This window comes from Mus caroli, chromosome 2, assembly GCF_900094665.2.
Source record: "Mus caroli chromosome 2, CAROLI_EIJ_v1.1, whole genome shotgun sequence".
In the NCBI taxonomy this organism is placed as follows: Eukaryota; Metazoa; Chordata; class Mammalia; order Rodentia; family Muridae; genus Mus; species Mus caroli.
Genome location: NC_034571.1, coordinates 29765627 through 29787436, shown reverse-complemented (window position 1 = coordinate 29787436; position 21810 = coordinate 29765627). Strand labels below are relative to the sequence as shown.

Below are 21810 nucleotides of genomic sequence, written 5' to 3'. Positions count from 1 at the left end.
GGGAGGGCGGCCTCCGCCCGGCGCGGTGGCGCAGGCTCTCGGGGGGCTCCGGCTCGGCCTTGTGGCTGGAGCGAGCTGGGGACTCGAGTCGCAGCAGCGCTCCGAGGGTGGAGCCAGGTGAGGGGCGACGATCTCCACCGGGGCATACGCTGGGGACAGTTCCCTTGACACGCCTGGCCTGGGGTCCGGCTCTCAGCTGTCACGTGGGTGCGGATGAGCGCGCACCTGACCCTCAGACATCATTACCTGGGGGCACCCGAACTGTAGGGCACCTGTCTGCAAGGTGACCAGCCATCCAGGAAGCGTGGTGGGCATGTTGATTAGCCTCCCCTTGCAATGACTCCAGCCAGGGCAAGTGAGGCCCAAGGGGCTGATTAGCACAGCACCAGGGACCACATCCTCAGAGACAGACACAGTGAATAAGGTAGAGCCAGGAGCATCTTTGTTTTCTTTTGTCTTTAGCACACCGCTGTCCCTAAATTATGAGCCTGTTTCTTCTGTCCCCTGACCCCAACGACCTGTTCAGCAAGACAAGGCAGGCCCAAGGCAAATGGCCATAGCCCCTACTCCCTGCCCCCACGGGAGACCCAGAGCGCCTGGATTTCAGCCACATTGGCAGACAGCAGGCAAGGCTCCTCTTTCAGGGCCTTTGTCTCTGGTGATGCCTTGTTGGGGTAATCGCCTGTTTCCCGACAGCTGGTTGGATCCTATCTCCCTTTAACAGGGCTGGCGAATCTTATCAGCTGCCTTGGGAAAGTTAGAAGATAAGCCCTATAGAAACCTATACTAACTGAAAAACTCCAAGCAGACAAGAGGTTAGTTACCGGGAATGGTGTCATCTTTCTTGCCAGCTGGGAAATCGTTTGGGGGTGCTTTGAAAACTTGTGCCACACTCATATTTAACGGGGTGTCTCTGAGAATTACGGCTACTATAGGGACCCGGGAGGTAGACTGACAGAGTGACAGCTGGGTCATTGAATATAAAATCACCCTTTCTTGTTTACGTGGCCCATTCCCTCCTCTGGTATTTGTGTCCCTGTTACAGGCTAAAGACCTTTGTCGTGCCTGTATTGGTAGACCTAGACTACTCTAGAATATTATTAAAGTTAAGTTAATTGAGTTTAAGAACGAAACCCTAGCCTGTGTCTGGCTTTTCTACTCACAGTGTGCGGTTTATGAAATGAATGAAGCCTTCTGAGTCTCCATTTTTTTTGGCATGTAGACTAAAATTATCTATCATAGGGTCATGGTGGGATATAAACGAAGTGTTTTCAGGACACTGTAACGTAGTGCCCGCCTTACTGTGGTGAATTTATGAGTAAAAGCAGTTCTTTCTAGGGCTTAGCATCAAACTTGTGCATGTGGGTGAGCTCTACCATTGAGCTACATCGCCCAGCCCGGTCAGCAACTACTGTTAGGCATTTGGTAAAGAGGTTTGCTTCTTTAGTTTGCTTTTTGAGTGCTTCTTTGTAGGCATAAGAAAGGCCATCTCGAGGCAATCAAAAGCTATGCTATAGTAAACGTGGCTTGATTTTGAGGGCTTGGGTTGAGTTCTATCGCACGCTTTAGACCTCAAGTGACCCTAATAAAGCACTATCCCTTTCTTGAATCCCCATTTTCTTAATTGTAGAAGTGGCTTACAAATAATACTTATGCCATAAGCATCATCAATCAGGAAGGCCCTTGATCCTTCCAGAGGCACAGGACCTCATGGGAATTAAGCGGGATCTAACACTCAGCAGGCCTGCTGCTCACGTGATTTGTTGCTGGGCTCAGGCCCCATCAGAAAAAGAACTCAGGGATATCTTGAGTTTGTGTGTGTGTTATAAGACCACATGGTCATGTGAAAACAGTGGCTGGAAGCCTCCCAGGGCTTAAGGAGTAAGGGAGAACCCCAAAATTGAATTTCTGCCCATTTCACGGCAGATCTGCTTCATGGGATCAGAAGCCAGTGGCTTGGGTCCCTCTGCCGTGGCCAGTTAGAAGTGTTCCAAAGAGCAACAGCCTCACCACACAGCCACATGATGATGGTGCTGGGGTTGAGTGTGGGAAGTGTGGAGTACAGTTGGCACAAGGAAGATGACAAATGACTGCATAGCTGGATGTGGTTGAGCTGAGGACGCTGGTTACTGGCTGCGGATGGCGGGAGCCTTCTTTGCCAGTTGGGGATATGGGGCGGTAGGGTGCCTGTAATGAACTGCTTCCTCTCTGGTCTCCTCTGCTGTCCCTGGGGGCTCTTCCTGGCCTTGACTTCCTCTCCAGCCCCGGGGAATTGTGATTTCTCAGTGTTGTCTGCAGAGCAGGGGCTTGAGTCAGTCTCCTGCTCCAGCTGCCTAGGCGGTAGAGCCTCCAGCGGGGTGTGTATGACATTACTCCCTTATTGGGGACATCCTATGGGCATGTGTTTGGTTGGTTGACACACTCCTGGCAAGATGCTAAGCTTGTCCTGGCAGAAATATGAGAGCCCCATGGGCCCAGATCCCAGGGCCACACACAGGAGCTTAGTGTCTGAGCTTCCTTGAGGAGGGAGGGCCCTCTAGTTGGCCTTCTAGCTGGGACCTTTTTCCTAGTATATTCTGTGTTCTTTTTATCTGTAGGTACAGATAAATGTGCACCTGCCACATCCACTCTTTTAAAAACAAACAAACAAACAAACAAACAAAACCAACTAGATACTGATCAGGACAGAATGTTCAAAATTAGATTCTGATCAAGACAGTCACTAAAGTAGAGAGGTACATGATTCTTTTTTAAAATCATCCTTGTGTGTGATAGTGGGGTGAGGGTTACATGTGCAGGGAGGCCAGAGGACAACTTGTAGGAGTTGGTTTTCTCCCTCCACCATGGTAGGTCCCAGGGATCAAACTCAGGCGATCAGACTTAGTGGCAAGCACCTTTATTTACAGAGTCATTTTCTTGGCCCATACATGAACTTGTTTTAAGATTTTTTTTTTTATTATTTTTAAGTGTGTGTGTGTGGGGGGGGGGTAGGCAGGCTTATGCACATGACTGCAGGTAACTCTTTGAGGCTGGAGTTACAGGTGGTTGTGAGCCACCCAACGCAGGTGCTGGGAACCAAACTTGATTCCTTTGTAAGAGCAATCTTAACCACTGAGCCATTTCTTCTGCTCTTTAACTTGAGTTCTTTTTGTTTTGTTTTGTTTTGTTTTGTTTGTTTTGTTTGTTTGTTTGTTTTTTCGAGACAGGGTTTCTCTGTATAGTCCTGGCTGTCTTGGAACTCACTTTGTAGACCAGGCTGGCCTCAAACTCAGAAATCCGCCTGCCTCTGCCTCTCGAGTGCTGGGATCAAAGGCGTGCGCCACCACGCCTGGCATAACATGAGTTCTTAATGGGCCCAATAAGCCTGAGGAGTTTATGATAATGCAGCTTCCAGGACTCCATCCCCAGACTTCACTGAGGCAGAATCCCTAAGAAAGGGACTCTGGAACCTGTGTACTTAGTAAGCACATCTGGGGTGTTCTATTCTTGCTGAAATTAGAGACCCACAGTTCTAGATGCTTTTAGAAAAGTTTTATATGTCAACAACATAAACTTTACCAACATAGCCAGTGTTAACAGATCAGAGCCAGCGTAGTCACACTGTTTTGCAGCTAATCTGTAGAGCTTTTCTTGAAGTGTGTCTGTGTACATCAGCATGAGTGTGGAAGCCAGAGGTCAGCCTTGGGTGCTGTTCTTCAGAGCCACCCACCTTGGGGTTTGGAGGCAGGTTTTTTCATTGGTCTGGGTCTATGATAGTTAGGCTAGCATGGCCAGATGGTCCAGAAAGTCTCCTGTCTCTGTCTCCTCAGTACTGGGACAACAGTGTGTGTTACCATTTCTTGGTTTTTATTTATATATTTACTTATGTAAATATATAACTTTATTGTATTGTGTGTGTATGAATGTTTTGCTTGCATGTATGTCAATGTGCTGTGTGCATCCCCAGAGGATGGAACCCACAACATGCCCTGGACCTGGGGTTGCAGATGGCTGTGAGCCACTGAACCCAGCTCCTTTGGAGAAGCACCTGCTACAACCAGGTGACCTCAGACAGGGAGGACTCTGCATCTCTTTCCCAGTGGCTCCATGCTCACTCTGGACCCTCCCAAGAACTAGCATTGTTCTGCAGACAAGGAAGAGACAAAAGGCACAGCCATTAAAAAAAGTGTGCCCTTTACAGCTGAGCCATCTCTCCAGCGACACCACTCACCTCTATCTGGCTTTTTGACATGGGCTCTAGGGACTAAAATGAGGTCCTCTTGTGTTTTCAAAGCTGAATCATCTCTCCAGCCCTAATCTCCCCACCCTTTTTGGCTTGCAAAGTTGAAATCATTAAACAAGGCCCTTTCTTAGGGCCCCTGACAACCTCCATTCAATTTTCTGTCTCCCTGGGTGTGGCCTTGCTGGGAGTCTGATGGAGATGGAGTCCTAGGATGTGTAGCTTTTTCTGACTGGCTTAAGTTTACTTAGCACAGTATCCTCACAGTTCATCGTGTTATGGCATGGGTCCGGGTTGAATGATGCACGATTGGACGTATTGACTGTATGTCAGTTACCCATTCAGCATATTTTGGCCATTGAATTGGGCTGTTCTGACAATTCTTTGTTTAATTCTTTGGGAGTATATAGTTAGGAATGGGTTATATGTGGGGACGTTATTTTTAACCCTCAGGGGAATTAGCATACTTTCCCCCATAAAGCGAAGGCTGCTGTGTACACTCCTGCCGATAACATCAAAGCTTCTGATTTCTCCACGTTCTCCCAACGTTAGTTACCCCCTGGGTACTCGCTCTTCTTCCTGGAGGGATCCAGCAGGATGGGTGTAAGACACTTCACTGTGGTCTGGGCTTTAACTGGCATTTCCCAGGGAGTTCCTAGTTGAACATCTTTTGTGCTGCACATGGTCCCCGCATCTCTCAGCCTTGGAGAAATGCTTGTTCAAGTAATTTAGCCACTATAAATGAGTAAGTTGACTCTTGCTTAGCTCTTTATAGATTTGGATATAACTCCTCATCACATACTGTGAGCAGATATGGTTGGCAAATAGCTTCCTTCATTCTTTAAGTTGCCTTTTTACTCTTTAGAGTGTGTTCTCTGATGCAATTTTAGATGTTTTATGCACCTTGTAATCCCATAGAGAAAATGTACCAAATCCCCCTGCTTCTGCTGGTGAAAGCTCAGGCCTGTGTTGATTGATCTGTGTCGAGCCACACAGCTGTGAGTGTCTGAGCTTCGATTGGTCTTCTGGTCTGACTCCATCCTATGCCCTGCTGGCCATCCCTACAGTAGTAACCTAGGAAGCCTGGGGAGGCTTGATGGAGGCCATGTAGGCGGGAGAAACATAGAACTGAAGTCTGGGTATCCTGCTTTGGACCAAGCATATACCCATTCCCCTAAGCACACTTGCTTAGCCTGAGGGATAGGCGGCAGTGCCGTGCTGTTTTAAAAATGGAGTTTAGTTGGATTTGTTTTGGCATTTCATAAACTTGTTTCATAGCCCATCTGTTGCTTGCTGTGCTTGTTGTTCACCGTGCCACCATCCCCACCTCTGTCTCTAAGGAGGCCAGTTCTTTCCCCTGAAGGAGGTGTCTCCTCATTTGCAGCCCCTTGCCTTGGGGATAGTCCCTGTAGCCTGGATTCACACCTTTCTGCTGCTACTCAGCACTGGGGAGCTTCTCCCAGTCTGCATCGCATTATTCAGTCTCAGCTCAGACCCAGAACCTGGGGAGGGCTGCTGTTTGTAGAGGGACAAGCTCCTCAGGACAGTCTCCTTGCAGCCAACGGGGACACTCTGAGCCCCTTCCAGGCCCTCGTACATCACCACTGCAACGACATCCAGACTTTGCCAGAGACGGCAGAGCTCCTCCCCTTCACACATGGGGACTTCTGGAGTTCAGTTTGTCCTTCTAGGACTTCAGTGACCCTGCCGGGGGTCCCATGGGAAGGGGCCAGGTAGGCTTGCTATCACTGTTGCTTCTGTAGCGTGATGCAGTCTCCTTAACCTACTGAAATTTGGGCAGTATTTGAGAGGGCAAGAACTTCATTCATTCACTCTTTATTCCTACATAGACCATGTATTGAGCACCGACTATCAGCATGGTGCACATAGCATGCCTTTGAACAATGTGAGGGAAGCGTATACCCTGAGTAGCAAGGCTATGTGTACACTCATCCTTGTTCATGCTTGTGTATGCGGGCATATGTGTATGCTAAGACCTACGCTATTGGAGCTCTGGGTGATGGCATTTGTCTGCATGGGCAGTTGGATAAGGCTTGGGAAATTTTGAGAAGCACCTGGCATGTTGAATGGTGGGGGTAGGTGTCTATGGGAGACAAGCTGGTACTCATGGCTGACCTGTGATCAAGAGGCAAAGGATAGGGAACTCGTTCTGAGATTCTTCTCAATGGAAGGTCACCTTCAAGTTCATTTCATTTCATTCATTCACCGTTTGCTTATCAAACATATAATAAAGACCAACCTCTGGGTTCTTGAATTGCAGGTAGGGACCAGCAGTTTTAGCCTCAGCAGGGACCATCTGAGAATGCAGCTTCTTGAGCGCCTTGCCCCAGTCCCTGGCAGCTCCAGGAGTCTGATGCTAACATGGGGCTCAGGGCTGTTGGTTTTAGCAGTTTCCAGGAGATACTCCTGTATCCCAAGTGCAGAAGAACATTCCTCTCTTCCTGGCTGTCCACAGGCGCCTGGCCCTGTTAGGGAGGGAGTGTGTGAGGGTGTGTTGAGGTGAACCAAGTTGGCAGTGCCAGTGGGATATGTGGGGAAAGTCAGCCAGCAAAATACCGGGCACACCCCTGAGTTTTAGGAGAGAACTGGAAGGGCCTTGTAGGGTCTGTCAGCTGTCAGATGGGCTGGTTGGATTGATGCGTGTACTAGAGAAACAAGATGGGAAAGCCAAAAAGGATATGGAATGTGGGAGCCCATCAGCCTGACACTGAGGTGACAGCATTTATACTCTGACACTGGCCACCAGGACAATGTATGACTTAATTATCCTATAGCACAAAGCATAAAAGGACCTCCTGCTCTTGTGACCTCCTGGGATGGTTTTGTTTTCTGGCCATTTTCCTTCTGTCAGGTTCCTCCAGTGTGGTAGACCAGGTTAGACCTGATAGGAATGGGCAGGATCAACCCTTATTTGCTGCAATCATAAATAAGGCAGAATGAGGTTCACCTGTGTTCTGGTGGGCTCTCTACCTTCCGGCTGAGTTCTAGGGCTTGCACAGACCTGGGTTCCTTCGGGCAGCTTTGTCTGGGCAGTGCTGGAAGCTCCATCCTACGTTTGTTTTCTGAGAGAGTCTGCCCTGTGTGCCTCATGGGACATATGTATGGTCCTCAAATGATTAATCTAAGTGAGAAAGGTCTGATTAGATTGGGTGCAATTGTGTACCAGACCCTTCCATTAGGAAAAACCCAGACCTTTACTGGGGGAAAGGGAAGTGCATTGTTCGTTTCCCAGCTGGAAAATTCTGTGACCTAGGAGAGCTTAGAAAAATGTTGCTATCATCCCCTGGTATCAGGATAGCCCTCCCAATAGTTAGTGGCCTGCTGCTACCTGCCTATTCTATGGCGAACCACCAATTTAGCTGTGCACACACCCAGGTGCAGGTGAACCAGGCCCTCTCTTGAGGTTCTACAGCAGAGGCCTTCCAGCTGTGCACTCTCTGATTGCTGGCTGCACACACACAGTCCTGGGTGCTTCCTGGCACCTGGTCTCAGCTTGAAGCTTCCAGGTGAGGTAGGTTCTGTACCTCTGTGTTCTGTGCAGTGTGGCATGTTGAAGATAATGGCTGTGCCTTTTGTCTCTTCCTTGTCTGCAGAACAATGCTAGTTCTTGGGAGGGTCCAGAGTGAGCATGGAGCCACTGGGAAAGAGGTGCAGAGTCCTCCCTGTCCGAGGACACCTGACTGGAGCAGCAGCTTCCCTGGGGAGAGAGTCTGCCTCTGTGGCCTCGGAGTGGGAAAATGTCTCCCTTTCCTTTCCTGCCCCACAAGCAGCAGGGTATGGGCAGTTTGTGTCTTTGGTGCCCTTGAGCTTGGACCCCAGGCAGACTGGGGCATCCTTCTATGGGGACTTAATGAAGCCACTGGTTTCGTTATTTCAATTACAGTCGTCCAGTTTAACCTGAAGTCCCCTCCCCCTTTGGTACTTTGAAATGACTCTTTTTAGAAGACATGTGGTCACTCCTTTAGCCCTGGTGGGCAGGTGCTGGCATTGCTTCTGAGCCAGCCTTGCCCATACTCTGCAGGGAGGCTGGGGTGGCAGGGAGACCAGGCCTTCTCTGAAGGCAGCAGCTAGAAGGGCCTCTGTGGAGGGACTGCATGTTGTTAGCTGGGTTTTGATTTCAGTACTGGAGTTGATAAAACGAGATAAACCCCAGGCTCACTAAGGCTGTGGAAATTAAACAGAGATGATATCAAAGTTCCCCCGAGTCTTCAGCTGTGCTGCAGTAGCTTCGCCTTCTCCGCGGCTGGGGCCCGAGGCAGCCTTTGATTCTGAAACAATGAGCAGCGTCAGTTAAGCCCAGAACTGCTGACTTTTAGGGATTAAGTGCATGGTTGTGGTAATTCTTTGATCAGCTACAAGGGAGCAGTGTGCTGTCTGCCCGCCACACTGTGAAGGGGCTTCATAGTTAAACTGTGAAGTTCACTTCTCTGTGAACCTGGGATGACAGTGGTGTTGAGGCGCTGTGCTGTAGGGAACCAAGCCTCCTCCTGGCCAGTCCTCCATTGCAAATGCATGCAGTGTGGTGTGGAGGGGAAAAGACCCCCTCCCTTGGAAGACCAAACTCACACCATGGTTCGCAGTACATGGCCCACACTCTTGCTTTACTCTCTTATCTTGAGGAAAGATCTCTCAGAGAGACACAGACCAGATGCCTGGAGCAGGGCTCTGCAGCCCTCAGCCTGGGAATGATCTGGTAGAGGCCACATGCCCACTCAGGAAAGGTCACTGGGGATTGACATCTGGAAGGCTACCGAAAGAGAACAGCTCAAGGTCACTGTCACCATGGCCAAGAGCAGATGTGACTCCCAAGTGCCCAGTACCTTCCTTCTTTGCCTGGCCTGTGTTGAGAATCCACTGGTTTCAGAGTGGCTCAGTATCTGCCATCCAGTCACCCATATAGGGACTCTACTCTGGCTTTCCCTGAGACACTTCCTGTGGCCACAGCTGGATGGCACAGTGTTGCCTCTCTGCTCCCTTCCTCTAGGGCGGTTGGCCCCGCTGCTTGCGCATGGTAATGGAGCCCCTGTGTGCTGTGGATCCTGCACACGCTAGGCCATAGATCAACCCATTCCCCCCTGTGCCGAGCTCAGATCTCCCTCATTAGGCCTGAATTTACCTCTGTCCTACACAAACATGGCCTTAGCTCATTTTTATTGTTGTAAATTATTTATGAGGGAAATGTTGAATCTCAAAAGTGAGGTGTGAAGGAAATTAATCCCAGGTTACTTTTATCTTTCTGTACGTTTCTCCCCTTTGCTTTACTTAGTGAGCTATGGCCGGAGGAAAAAAGCGCTCTGGCATTTTAAAATATAATTAGTGATGAACCTGCTTTTGCATTTGAGCAGGATGCTGGTCATCATGTGCAGTGGACAGTGCACAGACTAGACTGTGGAGCATCCTCTGCCTGCTGTCAGCCACCAGCTGCTGGGGGTCTGGACCAAACCTCAGTTTCTGCTTATGTAAAAATAAGGCTAGCTTGGGGGACCCTCCAGCTCTGAGGCGAGTATCGGCTGATAAGGAACCTGGAAAAGCCCTGTGGATGTGCAGTGTTCTGTACAAACGTGGCCACGGAGCCACTATGATGGAACCAGGAGTTGTTGCTCGAAGGCCCTTTGTGTCTTACACGGAGTCACCTCCTGCCTGCTGGTCAATGTCTGTCACTTGCTCCCTTACCCTCCCCTTCTGGCCCTCTGTTGGGCTCACATTCGCGGCCCCTCTTCTTCCAGGCAGAGGCCTGGCTCAGGACCCTGGGCTGCAGGGTCCCCGTTGTGCTCCCTGCCTTCCCTTCCGGCTGGAGGCTCCAGGCTGCCTGAGGAAACACGGAGTGCAAGTTAATAAATGGCCTTTTGTTAGGAAGGTCAATTGAAGTGACTGTAGAGACGCTGTTAAAAGTAATTTGCAGTCAGAAAATATGTAATTCAGGGCAAGCCACTTTGAGCGATGGCCTCTGCCATGGATATCTTGGGCGTTTCTCATTAAGAGGCTCCTTGGCTGGTGGCGGCCATGCCCCACCGCCAAGTGGGCCGAAGCCCCTGGAACAGCCATTTGTCTCCGAGGCACAAAGACTGCCTTGATCCCCAGGGCACAGCAACCTGGCAACCAAGGGAGAGAGGCGGGGCGAGCGTGGAGACGACTGTGCGCGCTGAGCTAGACCTGCAGTGGGCTGGGCGAGCTGGGCTCCTGAGCTCTGAGACCAGGCTCTTTGTCTGCTTCCGCTGGAGGCTGTCCGCACGCAGCCATCTTGGAAGCTGCAGCTGGATGGCTCCCGGGGTGCATTATGGGAGCAGTAGCTCCCCTTTGCAAGCGTACTCACCCTCTTGCAATCGACAGCAAGCAAGAGAGTCGTTGTCATTATGCCTCCTGGAGTGCATTGCCATTGGGGAGCATGGATCTCCCAGCAAATGCGATATTTCCTCTGTGTGCTCACAATCTCGCTCTTTTCTGACTCCCTCCATCCCTTCTCTTTTCCTTCATTTCTTTTTCTCCTCTTTATTCCCTGTCCCTCTTTCTCTTTCATAGTAAAGGCAGTAGGATTTAAAATATATATATATATATATATATATATATATTTTTGCTTCACATGTTCTTTATTAAATTCACAGCATGATATTTAACACTGGCAAGATTCGTACATTTTGCTAATGAGTTGTTAATTGCAAAACATCTTTGGTAACAGACATCAGGTACCAATATTTTTGCAAACTGCAGCCCTGTGATTTTTATCTGCCCCCACTCCCACCCCCTTACAGGATTTTTCAGGGACAGAGGCATTTTGTTTGAATTGGGCAGGTGCAGATATTTAACCCTAAAACCCATATTGGGGTCACAGGTGTGGAGTCATCTGATAAATATTTACCGTGCTAGAGCACTAAGCACTGAGCCGCCCTAGCTAGATAAAAAGCTGCCTAGAAAATGAAAATTCAAACAAGGAGAGGAGAGAGAGGTGCAGCTGCCCCCCCCCCCCCCCCCCCCCCCGCCTGCAAGGTGCCAGGCACTTCCAAGTTCTAACCAGCACCAAGTCTGTTTCTAGTGTGCTCTGTGGGTTCCGCTGACTAAACAGGTGACCTGCATGTAGCGATTTGATGGTTCCTGTGAGGTGGGCTACAGACAGCCTGAGTGTCCAGCACTTTTTGGTAAGAGGCTGAGGAACTCGAATGTGCCTCCCGCTGCCTCTTCAGGCAGGATGTTTGTTTTAGAAGCTGTAGCTTTGAGAGGGCAGCAGCGGGTAGGGCTTAATTGCTGTGGAGCGAGGTGGGACTGACTTATTTTGTTCTTCCCCACTGCTTGCCCAGTAACAGTGCTCCGTATCAGGTGTGGAGGGTTTTATTTGGATTCTGGTGCACAGCCACTCAGGCGGCCAGGCCTTCAGTACAGCTTTCCGTACTTCATCAGCCTCCGCCGCTGGTCCTGGGCAGAGGCAGCGAGCAGCAAAAGGTTAACTCCACACATTGTCTTTTCATCCAAGTGACCAGTGAGAATTAGGATCACAGTGCTTAGCTTTGAGTAAGTGCCACTTGACCTGGAGGTTAAACTAGACAAAGAAGAGGGCCAGACCTCTTGTGCATGGTGCCTCCCGTCTGGCCAGCTCAAGCCAGAGTGCCCTTAAGAACCCACAGGCCCTAAAGCCTTCCAGTCCACCTGCTGTTTTCTGAGTGCCTACTGTGTGCTTTTCTGGGTCCCTCTTTTATATTCTCTCTCTGTTTTCACAACAGCCCCTGTGTGGATCAAGACCTCATTTTACAGTCGAGAGAAAGCTGCCCCCCCCCCCCAAGGTTTACTTTCTTGTTCAGACACTGTCTTGTAAGTGTGGAACCTAGAGCCGCACACACCTCCTCTGCCTATGCCCAGATGCGTTCTCTGGTTTTGGAGCTCATTGAATTCTTTGTCTGCAGAGGTTTAGATGTGGCTCAGAAGCCTAGCTCCACACAGGAGCACTGTGTGAGGTACAGACTTTGCCAGGGGTGTCCAATGTTGGTCCCTGGTCAGAAATGAGGCAGTTGGGAGTAGAGTTAAGAAGAATGTGGGGCTAGGCAGGTAGCTCAGTGGGTAGCATGCTTGTCTAACCTGCATACAGGGTTCCATCCCTAGCACCACATAAAGCTAAGTATACACACTTGTGAGCACTCAGGAGGGAAGAAGAGGAAGGAAAACAGGAGTTTGAGGCCAGCCTGGAATGTATGATAATGTGCTTTTGTGTTTGAGTGGAAATTACGTCCTGATACGAGCCCTCAGCATTCCACACTAACCGCTTGAGGTGCGGTGGTGAATTCTTGGTCTGGGTTCAGGGTCAGATAAGGCCAGGTAAGGAATGTAGCGCTCACTGAGGCTAGCTGCCCCAGGATTCTCCGTCTACTTGAAGCCTTGCTCATTCACGTAAACACTGGCTCTGAATTGTTTACTCTCCACTTCCTTTTCCAAACCAGGATCAAGCCACCATGCCCGAAGTCAAGGAGCTTTCAGAAGCCTTGCCAGAGACACCGATGGACCCCATCACGGGAGTCGGGGTGGTGGCTTCCCGGAACCGAGCCCCAACAGGCTACGATGTGGTAAGACACAATACCCACTTGTCTGTTCTGCTCTGTCTGCTTTGGTCCCTGTGTGGAAACCATTCATCTTCCCTCTTAGGATGACCAGAAGAGGAAAACATGGCCAAGGAGTGGTTAGGAGTGGGAGTCGGAACCTGCTGGGGCCATGGCGCCTGGGGATGATTTCCTGGCTCTGGCTGTCACAGGCTTTTGACATCTGTGATGGTCATGTTTCACCTTTAATTAGATTCATTGATTTCCAAGGTCACCTCTAGTTTTGATTCTCCATGAAGAGGATTTAGGGAAGATCCTGGGAGTTGTCTTGCATTGTCCCAGAAGTATAAGTGTTCTGAGTGTGGTGTTCTTGCCCATAGCGAGCAGGGAACTTGTAGAGTGATTAGCTTAGTGTGTGGACAGGAACTTTAAGTCTAGGCTTCTCAAAGTCAGGGCCAATAATCAGGAACTTCTTTGTCATGGGACCATCGTGTGCATCATTAGCTGTGTGCAGCAGCATCCGTGGCCTCTGCTTGGCTGAGATGAAGATGTTTGAGATGTTCCCTGAGATGCTTGTGAAGAGATGGAGAGGATCCTTCTCGACAAAGATTTGCGGCTGGCCGGCCTCCTGTCTTCAAAGCCCAGTCGGAACGTCTAACTTTCCATAAAATATAATCATTAGGTATGGCTTTGTGCCATAAAACTCTTGGGGAAGCTAATAAAAATGCTCCTGATTTGAGAAGCTGAAGTGTGTTTTGATGAATTGGGTCTGAGGTGGCACTCTGTGCATTAGGCCTGCCTGCAAGCCCCTGCTCTGCAGTGGACCGTCCAGGGGCCCTGAAGGCTCAGGCCCGGGCTTGGGTTTCTCTCATGGCTTCCTGCTGTTCTCTGTCCGTCAGTATCTGTGGTTCTGGCTGCACCTTTGGGGTCATGCAGACTGCTTGGCTGTGGGCGGCAGATGGCCTTTGATAGCTCAGCTCTCTGAAAGTCTCTGGAAGCCTGACAGGGCCACAATCTATCCCTATCATTTTCTTCTATCACTGAGCTCAGGGCAGGGGAGTGGGGGTCAGAGGAGTGAAATTAATAAGTACATTCTACCACTATGCTGCACTGTGTATTTTAGTGGAAGGTGAGCAGGGCAAGAGGCTCGTGCTGGCTCGCCTGTAATTACTCAGCCCGTACATGGGCCTAGGCTCCTCTAAGAGCTTTCTGGGAGAGGGCGGGCAGTCCTCTCTCCATCTGACCTCTAGCCTCTTCTCAGATAAACATCTCATTCCCAAGAGCTCTGGCCCTAGTTCAAGGGGAAAGGTGGGAAGGGCAGGGTGAGAAGCGGCTCTTCCCCTTCTCAGCTGGAGCTCCACATGAAAGTAACACAGGAACCAAGTGCAAGAGTGTTGGGGAAAGCTCCAAAGACTGTCCAGAGGACGAGGAAGCCCTGTGAGCCGGAGGCTAGACTACCCTTAGTGCACAGTCTGCCTAGGATTAACCCCCATCCTCTCTCACACAGTGTCGTCAGATGTGCTGCAGGCCCTCAGCTGCCATAGAAAGGCTTTCTAGGTACTGATGCAGCTTCAAGTTAAAAATGCCAAAGGTGCATTGGACTGGGGAAGCATCTTGGACTAGGATGCTGGAAATCATTTGCTAACTGTCTCAATACATTGTCTCCATTTCTGCAGACTCCTGAGAACAGCCTCCCATGTCTGTCTTTCAGCCACACGCCTAGGGCCTGCAGTGACAGACTGATGTCCCCACTCTCAGAGCTTGGGGTGGGTCTCAGAAGCAAGACTGCTAGGCTGGAAGTATAGTGAGGATTTTGGTTTCTTTAAAAAAACACAGAAGTAGGAATATGTTTTTATTTTAATCCCAGATGTGGGATATGACGCTGCTTCAGACTTCAGACTGTCCACAGCAACTGACTATGATTTGCCTCGTGCTCTAGCAGAGGTGTGATTTTGCCAGCTGCAGCTAGTTTCTGATATTGTGTGACTTTTCAGAGGGTATATAAATGCTAGGTCCCCTTGAGGTGGGTTTGGGTTGTTGGTTAGTTGTTGGTTGTGGTTTGTTAAGTAGTCACGCACAAAGAAGAAACAAGAAGTTAGATATCCTGACAGTGAAGATCAAACTTGCCCCAAGGAACTCGACACTCCTAATCAGTAGAGAGTAGTCTAAAGGTAAGGTTGCCCCCTTTCCCCTCTGTCTCTCTCCTAATGTTCAGGGGTTGAAAGAGTGGGAAAGGGGTGGAAGAGGGAAGAACCCATAAAGGAGCAATCACAAACACCAGCTCTGTGGTAGAAGAGTGACAGGAGGTGGCCCTGGAGGGCTGAGTGTGGACACAGGTGGGGGAGGGGAAGTGGCAGTGGGGGGCTGAGTGTGGACAGGTTGGTGAGGGGAGGTGGCAGTGGGAGGCTGAGTGTGGACAGGTGGGGGAGGGGAGGTGGCAGTGGGGGGCTGAGTGTGAACAGGTGGGGGAGGGGAGGTGGTAGTGGGGGCTGAGTATTGGCAGAGGTGGGGGATTCCAGGGTGAGATGGTACAGGGCCTGTGTAGTGAAGTCGGGCTGGGAGGGCAGAGGAGGTGTTGTCCAACAGTGGTCAGAAGGGATGGGCAATTTCCATTGTTTGGCTCTCGCTCCTTCCTTCTGCTGTGTGCTGGGAAGCAAGCCTTGGTGGTGGCCTCCGACTTCCATGTGGCCTCCATGGGCAGCATGCGAGCTACCCCCCTCCTTCCTTTCCCCACCTCTTTTCATCTCCCTTTCTTTCAAGAGTGTTGAAATTAATTAGGCAACAGACATTTCTTCAAAACTGCTGGCCCTGCATAATTTATAGATACCAGAAGTATCCCAGGCGGCTCCAGAGCCATTGGAGCTGCCAGTGTTTGAAGCATCAGCTATAGGGTGCTGCAGGAACACTGAGAGAAACCGGCTCCTCTCCGGGCAGTGGGTTGGGTTGAGGGATCAAAAGGACACACAGGTTTAAAATTGGAAACCTGCAAATGAGTAGCCAGTTGTCATGCACCAAAGCAGGAGAAGAAAGAAAACAAAAATAAATAATCCCCTCACAAAGCTACCTGAACAGTGCTGAAGCAAGGTAAAGGGAGCTTGCAAATTCCCATCATGCTCAAAAAGAATGAAAGCCCCCTGGAGGAAGGTAGTCGGCTCGTGACAGTCATCACTCCAGTGTGACAGGACGGTTACTCAGGTCTCGAGAAGGGCCACATTGTGGTAGTTGGCCCTTGTTCCTCATAGGCAGAGGACAGGAGACCTCAGATGGATCTGAGGTGCTATCGCTTCAGTGTCTCACACTGCAGCAGGGGAAAGGTAAGGAGTAACTTGTCCCCGTGGGCTTCTATGGGCCCCGCCGGCCCCTGTGGGCCCCTGGTCCCCTCGGGGCAGCTCTGATGGCAGGGAACTGCTTCTGAGCAGAGTAAGGGAACTTGGAGGTCCCCATACCTCACAACCCCCTCCTCACAGGCGCTTTGCTTTTCAGAGCCAAGTTTGTTTTGATAAAGGAGCCAGGTGTTGCTCTTTTTTGTTTTGATAGAAAATACATTAAAGCAAGATTTACTGAAAATGTGGAAAGTGGTTTTATGACCAGCCTTGAGCCCTGGCTTCCTGCAGCTTGAATCTGGAAAGTTTCTGTGAACTGTCTGGAGACAGACTTGCCTTGAGAGGAGGACTCTTGGCGCTTGCTGTACTGAGTGCAGTGAGGCCAGCAAGCCAGCTTCAGGAAGTTCTGTCAGGAACAGTGGTTTCCTGCGCGCCTGCCAGGAGAAGCTGTCTTCTCCTTGGCCTCCTGACCCCAGCCGTGCAGACAAGTGACCAAAGCTCAGTTAGACAATGGACGGGACAGCGTCTTGATACTTCCTTCTGCTCACAGAAGGGGCTGGCTCACTCTTGCAGCATTGTGAAAGATAAAGCCTCAATTATTTGAATTGGCAGAGAAGTTAATTGTTCCTTTTTAAAACGTAGGGTTTGTTTTGAGTGATTATGGATTTATATGCACTTTAAGGAATAATGCAAGCATGCTCACTCCTTATCTAAGATCAAGTGACAAGGTGTAGTGTGTGCTTTGACCCCTGTGGTAGTGTCTGAAAACACCACCATGGCTTCTGAACCAGGACTCCAGGTTTAATCAGATGATTTCCTTCCAGTGGATTGGTGGATCATGAGATTGTTCTTGGAAAGATGGTTCCCAAGAGGAACAGTACGTCCTGCTGTCCTGCTGTCCTACTGTCCTACTGTCCTGCTGTCCTGCTTCTGGACAGGGCCAGGTGGGGAAGTGTCGGGGCGACAGGAGCCTGCAGAGCAGGGCAGTGTGGTCATGAGCTTTCCATGCAGCTCCTGCGTGTAGGGCAAGGCAGAGGTAGGACAAGCAGAATTCAGGGCAAGCAGACTTCAGCCCATCTAGTGGAAATGGCTGGGGCTCTGGGCCACAGGTGTACTGTCTGCTTGTCAGCTGTCTGGTGTCTTGGATGGCAGGAGCCTGATGCCCGAGAATGTGCTGGTTTGTTTTTGTCACCTTGGTGTATGCCAGAGTCACTTAGGAAGAGGGAACCACAACTGAGGCGTTGTCTCCATCAAATTAACCCGTGGGCGTGTTTGTGGGGCATTTCCTTTTTCTTTAGGATTGACTTAGTGTTTTTATTTATATGTACATGGAGGAGACTGAAGGAATTTACATACACCCCATGAGTGCAGGTGTCAGCTGAGGGCATCCTGGGTTACAGGTGGCTGTGAACATGTTGCATGTGGGCGCTGGGAAGTGAATCTGGACCCTCTGTAAGATCATTGCAACATCAGTAAGTGCTCTTAACCACTGAGCCTTTTCTCCAGCCCTCCCCCTCCCCCCCTCTGTTTACTTTATATGTTTGGGTATTTTGCCTGCATGCCAGTCTGAACACTAGGAAGCCAGAAAGTGGTGTCAGATCCCCTGGAAATGGAGTTACAAATGGTTATAAACCACGATGTTGGTGCTGGCTGGGAATTGAACCTGGAGTCCTGTAGAAGAGCAGTCTCTAGTGCTCTTAACTGCTGTGCCACATCTATCAGCTACATTTTATTGAGCCCCTTGTGGGGCATTTTCTTGATTAATAATTGATGTGGGAGATGCCACCCTTGGGCAGGCAGACCTGAGTTGTATTAGAAACTCTGAGTGAGTGATGGAGAGCAAGCCAGGAAGCTGCATCTTCCTCCGTCTTTGCTTTAAATTCTGCCTCCAGGTTCCTTTCCGGCTCCTACCTTGGCTTCCCTGGGTGATGGGCTGCTCCTAGAAGTGTAAGATGGGAAAACTCCTTTTCTCCCCACATTGCTTTTGGTCAGTGTTTTATTACAGCAACAGAAAGCTTACAGGAACAAGGTAGATGAGAATATGGAATAGTGTTTGTTGGTTGGTTTTTCAGAAGTGTGCTGGAAGGGAAGTCACTTCCTGTCTCTAAGACTAGCTGATCTGGGGAGAGGCAGCTTGGGTTTGCTTGAGAAGCCCCAAGATACCAAAGTATCATAAGCTATGCTATTCCTACCATAGTACCATTCCTACTGCTGGCCCCTAATGGCCACACTCGTCCCACTGCCTCCACCAGAGCTCCATGAACCACGCCTCTTGTCTGCCCGCTATAATTTTGTCATTTCTGGAGTGTGCTGGTTAGTTTTTGTCAACTTAACACAAGCTCCTGTGGTCTGGGAAGAGGGAACCGCAACTGAGCAACTGCCTCCATCAGATTGGCCTGTGGGAAAGTCTGTGGGGCATTTTCTTGATTGATAATAATTGTCATGGGAAGGCAGAGCTCCCATGGGAAGGCAGTGCCACGCCCCAGGCTTGTGGTCCAAGGTTTTATAAGAAAGCAGACTGAGCAAGCCACAGGGAGTAAGCCTGTAAGCGGCACCTCTGGGATTTCTGCTCCGGGTTCCTGCCTTGAGCTCTCGTCTTGCCTTCTCTCAGTGATGGATTATAATTTGTAAGCTACAATAAATACTTTCCTTCTCAGGTTGCTTTTGGCATGGTGTTTGTCATAACAACAGAAGCCTGACTAGGAAAGGCACTGTGTGAATAGATATACAGATTGCAGTGTGCCATCTTTGGAGATTGGCTTTTATTTACCCAGTCTTACCCAGAGCAGCCTCATGTGCTAACCGTGAGTTTTATTGATGAGTAACCCAGGGTGTGGAAGCACCATGCTCTCTATTCACCGGCTGAAGGATATCACTGGCTGCCTGACTTGGAACTATTGCAGGGCGATGCTCATGCGTAGGCTCTCAAGCAATGTCCACTTTTACTCCTGTGGCATGAAAGCATTTGCAGTGTGCAGTAGTTGTGTTTAGCCTTTAGGAGAAAACTGAATTATTCACTTATGTGTGGCTGTGGCACACGAACGGTCCAGCTCCTCGTATGTGGTTTTGCTGTTTTGGTCACCCCCACAGGTGTGCAGCACTTTCCAGGTGTCATTGTGTCCCTAGTGACCTGTGCTGTGTGTGCCAAGCTCTTCACAGGCCAGTCCCTCATCTGCGGGTCTCCGTGCAAGTCTCTTTAGGTTGTTTCTTGGTTGGAGCACTTGGTTTTTTTATTACTGACTTTCCCGGGTTCTTGGCTTGGTCTAGGTGGGACTCCTCTGTGTGTGTGTACATGCTTGCCTGCTTCAGTAGGTATGTTTTTCCCTTTTAACACAATCATTCACATGGCGCAAGCTTTGAAGTTTAAGTAGGTCCAATGTTCATTTTTGAATTCTTTAGGTATCAAGTATGAGAACCTCTGCCAAGTATAAGAACTTTTCTGGAAAAGTTTCTAGTTTTCTACACATTTTATATTTTATGTAATATTTAAGTATAATATCCATTTTAAAGTTAATTTTTATATAAGATGTGAATTTGAGTTGAGCCCCCCCCCACTTCCCCCTTTGGAAAACCAAACACCCGCAGCATTTGTGGAAACGGTAGTCTTTCCTTTTGAACCTGTGATAGAAGTTGTGGACGTGGGTCCCTTTGTTAGGACCATATAGTACTGTTACTGAAGCTGTATAACAAGTCAATAGAGCTGTCTCCCCCTCCACGTCATCCCTCTCCCTTCTCCCTCCTCCTCCTCTCCTTTGAGACAGAGAACTCCAATATGTAGCTCTGGCTGGCCTGAAACCCACTATGTGGCCCTATCTATTCTCAGCCTTCTGACAATCCTCTGCTTCAGCCTCCCAGGTGCATGCCTGCATGCATGCCTGCATATAGACATACATATATACATTTATTTATCATTGGTATTTTTATTACTGTGCTTTCAAGCTTGCTAGCATTGTCTGTCTTATAACTTTTAGAATAATTTTGTCGATATCAAGAAGACATCTCTTGGCATTTTGAAGGGCATTGCTGTTAACTCTGTGTAGGACTTGAACCTCTTTACCTTTCACATCGAGCTTTCGTATTCTTCCACAGTATTTGGTTATGTGATTTCTTTCACAACATTTATACTTTTTAAGCATACAAGTATACCCATGTTTTGGTAGATAAGTGTGAATACTTTTTGAAATTGCATTTTTATTTATTGTGCATGTGGGAGCAAACTGTACTGCATGTGTGGAAGTCAGAGGCAGCTTGCAGGAGTGGCCTCTCCTTTCCCTTGTTCCTGAGGGAAGAACTGAGGTCACTGGGTTTGGCTACAAGTGTCTTTACCAACTGAGCCATCTTACCAGCCCCAAAGTACTCTGGCCTTTATTTTGAATGATTGTAGATTGAGTTGCGCCTCTAGTTTTGAAGTGTTAACTGAGTTATATAGGAACACCGGTACTGGTGGTAGGTCTCTAACTAGCTTTTCCTTTCTTGCTCTTGCTTGGTGCAGAATCAGGGCAGTGAGCTTAGCAGCCTTGCTGAGCAGTTGATCACAGGGAAAATAGTCACTATCCAGTATTTGACTATGGATTCAGCTGTAGACATCTGCACCAAGTTGAAGAAGTTTCTGTTCACATTTTTCTGAGGATATCATGACTAATGGATGAATTTTCAGATGCCCTTTCTGCATCAGTTGATCATGTTTTGTTTTTGGTTTTGTTTTTTTTTTAATCCTGTCAACGTGGTAGATTACATTGAATATTGAACAACCTTGTATTTCCTAAAATCTCATTTGGTGGTGATTTATACTCATTATAAGCGAATTCTTTATGCTAATTTTGTTAAGAATTTCTGTGCTGTGTTCATGAGGATTATTGTTAGCTGTTTTCATGATTTTACACTGTTTTTGTCCGTTTGATAACTCTAGATTCATGAAATGAATTGGAAAGTACCGCCCCCCCTTACACACACCAGTTCTACTTCCTAGAAAAGAGTGGTGGCTGGAGAGATGGCTCAGGGGTTAAGAGCACTGACTGCTCTTTCCAGAGAAAAATTTCCTGAGTTTAATTCTCAGCAACCACATGGAGGCTCACAACCATCTGTAATGGGATCTGATGCCCTCTTCTGGTGTGTCTGAAGACAGCTACAGTGTACTCATATACACTAAATAAATAATTCTTTTAAAAAAGAAAAGACTGTATAATTGATATTAATTATTCTTTAAATATAAGATAAAAACCTTCCAGGAAGCCTCCTGAGCCTGGGGATTTAACTCCTTTGAAAGTTTGAACATTTCAAATTTAGTTTTCTTAATAATCAAAGGGCTGTTTGCTTGTTTTTAGTGAACTGTGGCAGCTTGTATTTTAAGGAGTTGCTTTGTTTGATCTAAGTTATCAAATGTGCGTAGGATTATTTGTAACAGCTCCTCAGTCGTTTGATGTCTACAAAGGTTGTAGTAACTTGTTTTGTATTGATAATTTATATCTTCCCTTTTCTTAGCCTTCCTAGAAGTTAATTGGTTTTATTGATAATTTTCCCAAAAGCAACTGTTTCATTGATAGTTACACTTTGGTTTTTTTTTCTTTCAATTTCATTGATTTCTGTTATTTTCTATTTGCTTTGGGTTTATTTTGCTAATTTTCTAGATCCTGAGATGGAAGCTTAATGGATTGAGACTTATTCTTTTTATTTATTGTTTTTGTTTTGTTTTGTTTTGTTTTTTTTTTTTTTTTTTTTTTTTTTTTTT

At 48.4% G+C, this 21810-nt stretch overlaps 1 protein-coding gene across 1 annotated transcript in view; it reads left to right on the top strand.

Annotated features, from left to right (window-relative positions):
- Mvb12b (multivesicular body subunit 12B) overlaps nucleotides 1–21810 on the top strand; it is a 157380-nt gene that overhangs the window by 251 nt on the left and 135319 nt on the right. Inside the window, exon 2 of the mRNA XM_021153581.2 lies at nucleotides 12664–12786. Coding sequence (XP_021009240.1) covers nucleotides 12664–12786 — 123 coding nt within the window. The remainder of the gene's footprint in view (nucleotides 1–12663; nucleotides 12787–21810) is intronic.